At 41.6% G+C, this 12092-nt stretch overlaps 1 protein-coding gene across 10 annotated transcripts in view; it reads left to right on the top strand.

The window, feature by feature from the left end:
* Window positions 1-11790, top strand: part of FBLN2 (fibulin 2) — a 106404-nt gene extending 94614 nt beyond the window's left edge. For all 10 annotated transcript variants that reach the window (XM_055805767.1, XM_055805768.1, XM_055805769.1 and 7 more), the window contains 6 exons: window positions 3055-3183; window positions 3709-3834; window positions 4489-4605; window positions 5426-5554; window positions 9694-9817; window positions 10843-11790. In XM_055805767.1, coding sequence (XP_055661742.1) covers window positions 3055-3183; window positions 3709-3834; window positions 4489-4605; window positions 5426-5554; window positions 9694-9817; window positions 10843-11200 — 983 coding nt within the window. In that variant the 3' untranslated portion in view covers window positions 11201-11790. The remainder of the gene's footprint in view (window positions 1-3054; window positions 3184-3708; window positions 3835-4488; window positions 4606-5425; window positions 5555-9693; window positions 9818-10842) is intronic.
* Window positions 11791-12092: the final 302 nt, after the last annotated feature.

The raw sequence follows: 12092 nt of genomic DNA, 5'->3' as shown, positions 1-12092 counted from the left end.
TGTGTTTATGGAGTTACTGACGCAGAGTAGCAGATTTCATCACTTATTAGCATTTGTTCTGTAAATGAGCACAGTAGGCACAAAGGAACTGAAAGCTTGGTCCTGGGTGCCCAAGGCAAGGCTGGCTATGTGTTTTTTAACACCCTACGTGCTGTTACATGAGGTAGGAAATCCTAAAACAACAGCAGGGGAAAAATAAAAAAATGACAAATCAGCATTTTGGTTAGTGATGATATCCTAATGATTTCTACTTGTGCTCCCTTTAAATAAAAGGAAGGATGAAAAATAAACACAATGTGCGATGTTACAGGTGGGTGGAAGCCATACTGGCAGCTATTAATTTGGTTGTGACTGGCAACTTGTGAAAAACAGTGGTGTAGACAGACCCCATTTCCACAGAAATTTCTGCATTCTCCTTTTTGCTCTTCATTAGTCTCTGTCTTCCTTCCCAATTTTACGTCCAGGACTACCCTGACCATGTAGAAGGTGACTGGCCAGTCAGAAGGTGAGGAAGATTTGGAAGCAGCAGAAGACGGGGGACAGTTTATGCCTATAAATGAGGACATTTAGAAGGCTTCCTAACACAGCTCTAGGAGGTTGTGTTGTGTAAATTCAGGGCAAAGTAGTGCAGTGTCATTCGCTGCCCTATTACACAGCAGCCTGAAATGCTTCAGTTGTTACAAAGGGAAGGGCCAAAAGTCCTGTATGTCTCCGTTGCTGTAAAGACCCAGTTCTTCAGCTGGTTTCGATTGGTTCTGTTTCAGCAGTCAGCTGGGATAGATGTGTTTGCACCAGGTAAAGTGTGGTGACCCTGAAATTGATTTGAGGGTTACCACCATGCCAACAGCTCCATGAATCTCATTTTTGTCGCAATTCAGCAGTCCTCACTGAGCAGCTCAGAAGTCCTGGCTGTAGTGCTAACAGTCTTCGTTTTCAAGCCCTAATCATGGCTAGGGCAAATTACGTTCTTAAATTTCAAACTGATGATTTATAGGAAGAATCCAGCTTTTTTCCCCACTTGTTCCTAAAAGAGAGTGACTGTGTGTAAATACGTGACAGAGGATGAAATTGCCATTACCAATACAGCATTGGTCTCTTTAGAGCATGATGAGATAACACAATACATTGTAATTACTGATGACACTTCGTCTCTACTTTACATGATTGACAATATTTTTAAGGAGCAGGTATAAAGAAGCTTCTCTAGTTTGATTTTGGTAAACAAATGTTTAATATTAATTGGTGATTTCTCTGTCTTTGCTCTCTGTGCTCAGTCTCCGTTTGCAGTCTCTATCTTTTGGCTGTTTTGGTTTTGGTTTTTTTATATATGGCTTTCTTTAAGTAGGCAGAGAGCATGGAGAAGAGCAAAGAAAAGCATATGGTCCTAATTTCCCTTCTCTATAATAAAGACTTATTTCCTTTAAGGCATTACAATAGCTAATTCAATTCCTGATTCAGATATATTCACAGTAGTAAATACATCATCTGCAAATGTTTCTCCAGCAGAACTACACTTGTGTCGTCATCTTCTCTGTTCACAGGATTCATTTCTCCTCAAACTGTTTATACTTTCCGATTGAGTAAATGAGTTATTAAAAAATACCTCTTACATTTAACTGAAAACTACTGTAACTGGTGAAATATGGCACACTTCTGATGGTATAATTCACTAGAAATAATTAAAGTGTGAACGTGATGGAATATATAATTATGGACAAACTAATGAAATGGTCGCACACATGAATTCATTGTAAATAAAACTCCTACTTTACAAATTAGTGTCTGCATTAGAAACTTTGTTGGTTTGATGCTACATCTGATCTTAAAAGAAAGTGAGGAGGCTGTTTCAGCAGAAATCTATGAGCCCATCAGGAATTCCTTGCTTGGCAAGTGGCATTCCCTGCCTTCCCTAACCCTGGTGCCAGCAGGGACCGTGTAGGTGGGAGCCTGTGCTGAAATATTGAACAAAGTATTTGTTAGCACCTCTCATCAGGGTTGATATAATCTCCACTTTTCCAAATCCAAGTTTCTGTAACTTGCTCTCATTTCCCCGTCATTTTCTCGGCAAGTGAACGCTCTCTGGAGCATTCTCCAGTGCTGTTGTTTGATGGAGAGCTGCCCAGGAACCCTTTGAAATGTCATAGTGCTCAAATTTATGACTTCAAATAGGGCAGTATGGAGAACCTCCAGCCTTAGACTACCATCCTAATTAATATTACATGTACAGTGATTTGGGTTTTAAAAGTCGTTGAAGATGTGAATAATAGGAAGGAAGCAGGATCTGATGGCAGAACTCAGAATACTTGAAGAAACACAAGTTTTTGAGGGTTAATCAGACTTTTTGATGCTTCTTGTCACAGATGGTAACGGGGATTTGTTAGATACTGATGAGCTATTTAGTCATGTTGCAAGTCTTGTAAATCAGCATGTATTGAAAACTCTCATCTTCATCTGAGGATTTTTAAAATGAGATTGGAAGTGATGCATGTGAGTGGAGAATCAGCTAATTTGTTGGTATTGGAATTTTGATGAGAGGCCATGAGGAACATCAAAATGTGAGTTGACTGATAAAAGAAAAAAGATCAACATAGGGAAAGAGCAAAAGGTAGATAGCAGAAGCAAGATTGAAAGGGCAACTGCAGATGAAAATAGCAATTGCTTTAATTGAAGAGATGAGCAGAATTTCTGGCTAGTTCTTGTTTTGCTTAAATTGCTTGGCGTGACTCATGTAATGGCAGAACATCAGAATAGGGTGTTTAAATGCCATGGTTTGATCAAAATCAAAATATGTTTACATTGCAATGCAGAATATGCTGGGAAAGCTCCACTGCAGTTACAGTTACCATTTTCACTTTTAAGATAACGTATTGCTTTTCAAATCTTTTACTTATGTAAAGCTGACTTTGAGAAGAGCACAGTGGGCCAGGGGACAACCCTAACAGTTTCTATTCCTGATATTTAATCAAGTATTTTGTGCTGCCACCCCCACCCCCTTTGTAAACATTGATTTTCAGCAAACTGTGTTTAAACTAATTGCTTTCTCTGGTTCTGCAGATGTGGATGAGTGTCAGACTGGGGTACACCGTTGTGGCGAAGGGCAGATTTGTCATAATCTTCCTGGGGCTTATCGCTGTGACTGCAAGATGGGATATCAGTACGATGCATTCAGCAGAAGCTGCATTGGTATGTGAGGCACAAGATGAGATGAAACGACTGATTGATTGAGCCTTGGACCTGAAGGCAGTATTTAGCACCATCCTAGTGTGCAGTTATTAGTTCTGCAATGCAGTACCTCAAAAGATAATGGAATCACCTCCAAAGCAGTTGTTGTTCAGTGCGACTGGCTATTTAGAACTCTGCCACTCCATGCTGTGATTTCAGACCAGGTGTCCTTGGTTTGGTTGAGCTGGAGGTTATCAATTAAAGTCATCTGCAAAGTGCTTTCCTAGGGGTTACACTTCTACAGCTGTAGAAATTTATCTTTCTGAAGATTTCACAACTTTCTTCGTAAGAGACTATGATACAGCATTTTGTATTTTCTCACTACTGCACACCAATTAGAGCATAAAGTCAGACTGCATAAAACCTGAGGTTGCAGTGTTCCATGCTTCGCAAAACAATCTCTGACACTTTTAAAAATATCCTCCTGCATCTGGTTTGATGGTCTTTTTTCTAAGTTGATTGAATTTTTTTTTATTATGCTGGCAGACATAAACGAGTGCTGGAATTACCCTGGACGCCTGTGTCAGCACACGTGTGAGAACACCCCTGGGTCCTACCATTGCACTTGTTCTTCTGGTTTCCGCTTGTCTTATGATGGGAAGCATTGTGAAGGTACCAGACATTTTTTCTACGGAGAAGAAATTACGGTGTGAATTAAGGGACTTTAGAGAAGTGGAGGTGAAATATAAATACAGTAAACCCATGATTTATGTGTGCTCAAATTTGCAGATATTCAGCTGAACACTCAAACTGTCAGATGAAAGCTGACAAATTTCTTCTCTTTCTTCCTTTCCCTCACATACTTTTTCCTTTCCTTCCAGATGAGAGAAAAGGAGAACGTAACAAAGAATCGGAGACTTTCATTCTTATTTTAATAAAGACGAAATTTGGTAGTGACAAAACTTGGGAAAATTTATTTTTAATTGTATAGAACCTTTGTAAATTCTCCATTACTTTTTTCAGGAAATGATTGCATATTTTTAATCAACCATAACATATAAGGTCTGAAACACGTGTTGCATGTGTATGTGTTTGCATTGGCATATATAGAAAAAAAAGTCAGGTGCAACAGACATCTCACACTTCTTGCGTGAGAATCCCCATGCATTCTGTCTAGGGAGCAGAAGCGTCTTCCTGGGACAAATTAATCCATCCTTACTCACTGTGATGAGAAGGATCTGGTAGCTATTCTGAGAGGCAAGATATAGTGGAAGATACCATTCTGAACCATTGTGGCAATGTCTGTGGGTTTGTTTTTGGATACAGATGTGAATGAATGTGATACTAGTCCCTGCAGCCAGGAGTGTGCCAATGTTTATGGTTCCTATCAGTGTTACTGCAGGCAAGGTTTCCAGCTAGCAGAAGACGGGCATTCTTGTAAAGGTAAGGCTTGCTGCTTTGTCAGAGCAAGTTAAAGATGCGTATACTCTTTAACAGCTGGGGCTGTCTGACTCTCAGCAGCACCTAGTGCTGCAGGTGATGGCTAAGGATGATAGTGACACACTGATGCGAAAGCTGCAAAAGGGAACTCTACCAGCTACTGGAAAATGCAGTTCATTTTCATGCCTCCTACTGGGGGCTGGAATACATTTATGTGACTGTGGAAATGGTGAGGTTATTGTTTCATGGGGCTAGAGATTATGATTAAAAAAATAAAAGGAAGATAAATCTATACCTCCATTACATTAATTAAAGCCTCCTCTCAGCCATGGTTGGATGAAGGCTTGCTCCTGCTTCTGCTGCTGGTGGGTGAATGAGGAGTGATCAGGATGGAGACAGGAAGGGTTTTGCCTGTTTTCTTGAAGTTACCAATAGTGACACTTTGGAGAGTCTGCATTAAGAAATGATGCAGAAATCCACATTCTTCCTAGTGCAAGGAAGCCCCCAAAACAATCCTAGAAGAACTACAGAGGTACCAGAGAGAGTTTTTCAAACTCAGATGTGCCCAGGACTTGTACTTTTCTGAGAGTCCATACTACTTGCAACCAGCATTTTTGGGAGCAAGCATCTTGTGTGCAGCATTTCAGAAAGCACCATCAACAGTCCTAGAGCAATGGCAAACTTTCACGGTTGCATTCTTGTTTAAGAGTATATTAGAAATTCACCAGATAAAAAATTTATTGTGTTTTTACAGTGTCCCTTTCCAGATTTCTGTTTTTCTTTTTGTCATATGTTTGTAATTGTGGGGTTTTTTTTCCCCCAGATATCGATGAGTGCACACAGAGTGCCGGCATCCTTTGTACTTTCCGCTGCGTCAATGTTCCTGGTAGTTATCAGTGTGCTTGTCCTGAGCAGGGATATACCATGGCAGCAAATGGAAGAACCTGTCGAGGTAATGAGAAGTTTAGGAACTGAAACTTTAATTATGAAACTTTAATCCTTGAAATTATCTAAACCATTGCAGTTATTCAGTCAAGACTCCTTGTTTGATATTAGTCATTGTTAAAAAGCCAGTGTTTGACAAAGTTGCCAAATACTGGTATGTGCAGTGTCAGCTCTTTCTTTTGCTAGAAAAAAGTACTGTGGCAACTCTCCTGTCAATGTGAGCTAATTGTTTAAATGAATTCCTAAGGGAGCCCACTTCATCATTCAAATTGGAGCACGTGATTACTTGCATGAGCTGTATGTGCACCTTGGCACAGCAGTAAGTGATCCATTTTTTTAGAGGTGCCAGATGCAGAAATCTGTGGCTTCATTATGAGATGCACTTTCCTGCCCCAGAAAACTGAGAGTGAGTGTAGGAGCTGTAATGTGGACTTGGACATCCAGAAGTCTGCCACCTAAGTTTAATTATGTTGGTGTTAGTAGATGTTAGTGTAAATGATTTATATCCTACACACACACACACCCCCTTTTTCTCCAGAATCATAGAAGTGTCTTCTGGGTGTCTGGTGGTTTTCATCTGCTGCACAGCTGTCTGTTTTTGAAGTAAAACTCCCCCATTTCCAAAAGATGCACTGACTGTATAATGATGATTGAAGATCTCGTTACCTTTATGTACTCTACATGCGTTCCTGCAGTCGGTTACACTAACTACCAGGTATTTCCTGCCTTTAGTTTTTCAGGAGCCCTTCACATAACTTTTGGTTACCTATCTCCTGTGCTTAAGTTCTCTTCTCCGTGGTACTGGCAGTGACTTTACACTATGTATGTCATGAACGGCATGACCGTACTTGGTCCTGACTTTGGAGCAGGGAAACAGGCTAAATGATGCTTAAAATCTTTCTTAAAGATTTTAAAAGTTGGGAGTTTTTTAAAATGTGGTTTTCGGTATGAATGCCATTATATCCATGTGCACTTAAATTCTTACATAAAACTCACCTTTAGAAAACTGCAGCTATAACTCTCCTCAGACTTTTTTTTTTCCTGCTAATTATTTTTCTGCCTGTTAGTTGCCATCTCTGTCAGATTTGAGCTGAGGACATTTTCCAGAGTTAACAGCGTGAGCCACTTCGTTAACTGGCCAGCACAGCTCTCCCAAGGCAGAGGCACCCAGCACGCTCCAGGTGCTGGAGGTGGAGGGGGACAGTTTGCCACACAGACCTATGGATCACACTTGCGGTGTTTGCGTGGTGTGAAATCCTCCGTGCACGCTCACCCTGAGGGGAGAGGGTTCCAGTTATATAGACTAGCCTTGCTAAGTGAGCGAGCTGTACAGTGACACTTGGAAAGGCTTTTCAGAGTGCCTGTGCCACCTGGTACGTGCAGCCTCCTTAAAGGGCGCCGTTGGTCTACTGGCAGAACTTAGCACGTGTGGCAGCTCTGTGTGTGGCTGGGCAGGCTGGCGTTTGGTCACGCACTAGGAGTAGCCCCCAAGTACGTGCCCTTTTTTTGAGCTCTGCAAGTTTATAGTTACAAGTTTAGGAAGGCTTATATACGGAGGTGTCTCTGAAGACGTGGTCAGAAGAGCAGTCTGAATTGATGCCAGCTGCACTAAACTTGAGAAGATTCTGTTGGTTTCTACCAGCTAGAGATCTGGCGCTGGTTGCTCGTCATCTGACCAGCTCTTAAGAGTTACTGGTGGTACATTCTTTGTACCTTTTTTTTTTCCAAACAGATGAGTTGTATCTCATGTAATAGCATCTCAACATATGGATCTTTTTGGAGAAACTGCCTATGGTATTTTGCAGCACAGCCAAACTGGTGAAGTGAGTGCTTTCATGACAATGATTGCAATATGGAAGAAATTCTCTTTTCACCTAGGGGCACTTCTGAGAATCAGCAAGGGATTTAATTTACTTTGATTCTCTCCTACTTCCTATTGTATACTTTTCTTTGCAAGACTTTTAAACCAGTCAGTTCAGTGTATGAAATCAGTTCTCATCCCAGGGGAATGGAGGGAGGGGGAGGTTATAGTTTTCCTCTAAGAGTCTCCCTCTTCTGTGACAATTGGCAGAACTGCAGAGCCCTACATAGTCCACATGGTTTGTCTGTTAGCGTTTATTTCATTTTAAAGCCTCCGTGCGTTGTCTAGACATTTGGGAGTACACAATGTGACTGTGAGAGCTTTGCCAATATTTTCTGTTCAGGCTGGATCCTTGTTATTGCATCTGGTTTTCAGCATTTTAAGGCCCACGGCTTGTGCGTACATATTATTTAGGTAACCACGTCTAGGTTCTAGGCCATAAAGTGTCTTTGAGCTTTAAATGTTCTTTTATGTCTTCTGCAACATTACTTCTCATTACGGGAAGATATTTATATTTAACTTATATTTTCAAAAATGTGCACCTCGTTCTAAAGTGTTGTTCTTAAGTTCCCATATGCCATAACAGTCTGGTAGAGCTTACATCTCCTTTATTATGCAGCTGTATAGAACTGGCTACTTTGCTTTGTATTTGCCCCCTGCTTTAATCTAGAGCAACCTGCATGCATAGAGAAATTCTTCTTCTGACATAGCCCAGCTTTCTCAGTTCTCAGGAAGTCAGGGAGAAGGTCCTGTTGGCTTTTAAGATGGGTTCTTTTATTCTGATGGGATTTGTTTATTCCTGAGGGACAGCTTTTGTCACAATAGGCTGTGAATGGCTCACGTGTAGGCAGCAGTAGGGTATCCCTCCACCCGTGTGTGCTTGCTCTGGGGAGGGGAAGGCCCTTTGCAGACTGGGTGACGGGGCAATGTTTGTTTGCTTGCGATATGTGGACATTTTACAGCCTTGTCCATGAAGAGGGAGCCGTTGTGATCACAAATAGTGTAAGAAGTGTGTGAGCAATTTATAGCAGTGGCCACCTTTCATCAGGGACTGACCCTTGTACTCCAGTGCTTGCATGCAGTGTCTACACCGTGCAGAAATCTGTGCACATGCTCTGCTGTTTGAAACCAGTTAGGTGCTTCCCACAGCAATTGAGCTTATCGTGTGTGCACTGTGCTCACGTGCTGAACCGTGCTTGTTTAGAAACACCTTGCTGTGAGCATGAAACTGTGCTTCAGGGAGTACCTTTGGCCTGTGGAGCTGTAAAAACTGGCCCATCCATTTCAGAAAACTATTTTAAAACTGTTTTCAATCAGAACAGCTGTGGAAAGCTTACACAGCAGCTGTGGGCATGGGCAGGTTGGCTGGTCTGAGAATTTAGGGTTCCACTGCCTTATACTACTGGTATCTAGTTAGTTTATTCTGGTTCCTTTCAACCTGGTTTATAGTATCACTTACAACACATCTCTGACACCTCAGGAGCGAGGGACAATATGGCAACACTAGCGATTCTGTCTAGATGTTCAAGTCTGGTTTGAACCAAACATGTTCATGTTTGGTTTCTATTGCAGTGGGAAGTAGTAAGACAGGAGGGTCTTGGGTTTTGAGAAATTATTTTCCCTCCCATGTTTATTCTCCCCTGAAGTTAAACCCAGTGTTGTACCAGATGTGTTTGGAGTGAGGATAGCTGGATTCACAGGGGTGTGCCAATGTTTGCAAAGTACAGGTAAAGAAAGAAACTCCTCCCATGGTAGAAGGCCCTGGCCATGTGCTGGGTGGCTGCAACTGGCCACACTTTCTGCCAGGTAGGGGAAGGACTACTACACAGCATCACAAACTGCTTGTAGGGAAGAGTGGGATCCCTTGTCCATTGCACACACTGCTGAGTGGTACTGTCATCTCTTTTTAACTGATAATGTCAAGGAAGGAAATTTTTTTTCCATAGAAGGCATATGAACTTTAGCAGAATAGGAATCAATGTGATTTACCCCGTCCCTCCAAATGCCAACCAGTGTCTGTCCATGCACAGAGATGAACCTGACGCACCTCACCTGAATGTGCATTTCACACCCTGTGCGTTTCCTCCAGGGTTCTCGCAGTCCTAGTCTGCAGACAGCAGGCACAGGTACTGAAGAGGTAACTCTCAGCTTGCAGAGCCAGACCCACAGACTGCTCTTGCTTCTTATGCACACAGCGTCTCATAAGCATGTTACAGTCCATAAATTGTGATTACTTCTTATTTTTGAACTTAGCATGTCTTTTTCCTTGTGTTTCTTCTTATTAGATATTGATGAATGTGCAATAGGAACCCATAACTGTTCCACTGCAGAGACTTGCTATAACATCCAGGGCAGTTTCCGCTGCCTGTCCTTCGAGTGCCCTTCCAACTACAGAAAAGTTTCTGACATGTAAGTATTACCATCACAACAAAGCCAGCAGCCTAGTCCAGTGGCTGTGGATGTTGCGTAGTGCTTCTGTCTGTGGGCAGATGTAAATACTCAGGGCTCTAAGATGCTTCAGTACCTGGAGCACATACTCCTCCATCTAGATTTTCTGTCCATTTTTGCCCCTTCCTTCTTCCAAGCCCTAGAAGCGCCGCTTTGCCCCCCAACTGCTGCTATAACAGCAGTCATCAGAGCTTGCAGCTGTACTTGCTGCAGCTCTTAAAGGGCTCTGTTTATAATTAAGTTTTTTAAAAAATAGATCTTATTGCAGTAGCTGCCTGCCTGCTCCATGCACCACTTTTGCAGTGGTTTGGGGGCTCCCTGTTTAATAATCAGATTGCGGTTCCTTGGAGAGTGTTGAAACATTGAAGGGGAGCAGGATCGTGAGCTTGCCAGGCTTCACGGTTCTGGGAACGGCACAGCCCCACTGCTCCCAGCTCCCCAGCAGCTGAGGCTTGGGAGCCCCAGAATCTCCGACCCATTTCCTGCCTCAGTGGCTGCCAGCGCTTTGGGAAACCATATTCAGTTGCCATATGTAGTTGGATTTAAGTTAGACTTAAAACGTACTTCTCCTGCCGTATAGAACTGTGCAGCTTTGCAGGATGAGAAGCTTGTCTCCTATTAGCTGCCTTCTAAAGTGCTTTTGTTCTTGTTTTCCTGGAGTACTGTCCTAGGCTTGTGCTGTTGGTGATGGATCACAGACTCCTCTTCCAAGCTCTGTGCTTGCAACATGACTCTGGCTCTTTCCTTGTTGTGGAGCTTCCCAACACAGCTCCCCATGTCCATGATGTTTTTCTTACACTGTTGTACACTGATGTATATATTGTTTATAAATGCTTTATGGGTACTGTAAAAGCAGAACAAGCAGCTGATAATTACACAGCTGAAGTTTGGGAGTCATGTTTGTCTGATATTCTGCAATACTCTGAAATATGTGTTTTACCTGATATTACATGGACGCTGAACGTGTTTCATTTCTCATCTCTTAGGAGGTGTGAACGAATCAGTTGTTTTAATTATCTGGACTGCCAAAATACCCCGGTGCGCATTACCTATTACCAGCTGAACTTCCAGACCAATATCGTGGTCCCAGCTCATATTTTCCGTATTGGACCATCACCTGCCTATGCTGGAGACAACATAATCCTTACTATCAACAAGGGAAATGAAGAAAACTACTTCAGCACTCGAAGGCTGAACTCGTACACAGGCATTGTCTATCTTCAGCGACAAGTGAAAGAGCCTAAAGACTTTTTGTTAGATGTTGAAATGAAACTGTGGCGTCAGGGAACATACACTACTTTTCTTGCCAAAATTTACATTTTCATCACAGCTCATGCATACTGAAGCATGTATTGACATTGGATTTTATTGGTGCTATGCTCTTTAACTGTTCTACCAAAGCTTAATACAGTTGAACTGGCATTTAGTGTATCTAGCCTTTATATTATTTTTCTATCATTGCTTTAAACTTTTTTATTGGTTGTGTAAATTAAGTTAATTTTTATCTTGTTTTGTTTTGTTTACTTACGAAATTCTTTACATCATCATTTGACAATGAACGAAGGAAGGGTTAGAAAGGCAGTACATACATTGTGTTAAATGCTGGAACCTTTTCTTAGAAATTATTTTTAGGTTTAGTCACATCTGCAGGGTATTGCACTAGAGGGGAAAGATATTCACTTGGGAGTATTGGGTTTTGCCACTAAAGGAAAAACCTTGAACAATTTCTCTTTATTACACAAACTTATGGTTTGGCTTAGCCACTGACTTTGCTGCGATTTCTCTGTGTCGAGATGCTGTGTCAAAGGCTGTACATGTACACTGACGGTTAGCTCACCTCATATTACCGGTTTATTTTCCTCCTTCCAACTTTCATAATATGTTGCCTAAAAATATATATAAATAAAAGAAAACTCCACCAGTGAAAAAACCTATGAATGAGTCTTGCTTTAGTAGGACTACTCATATGCTAAATAAGTGCAAGACCAAGGCCTTAAGAGAATGTCATGCTTTAGAGTAAAAACTCACAATGCATTTATAGTAGTTGTCTTTATAGGTGCTGGGATTCCTTTCTATACAGACGCATTTTATTTAGGTAACTACAAGTGCAGATTAGATGCTTTATAATTCTTAAAGGAATGTCTGAAAGGGAACATGGAAATAATGAAATAATTAGTTACTGCTTCTTATTTAAGGCTTGGGTGTGCCACTGAGGAATCAGTTGCAATTTTTTAAA

The sequence above is a fragment of the Falco peregrinus genome, chromosome 5 (assembly GCF_023634155.1).
Source record: "Falco peregrinus isolate bFalPer1 chromosome 5, bFalPer1.pri, whole genome shotgun sequence".
In the NCBI taxonomy this organism is placed as follows: Eukaryota; Metazoa; Chordata; class Aves; order Falconiformes; family Falconidae; genus Falco; species Falco peregrinus.
Note: the sequence above shows the minus strand (reverse complement) of the source record. Positions and strands in the feature narration are given on the sequence as shown.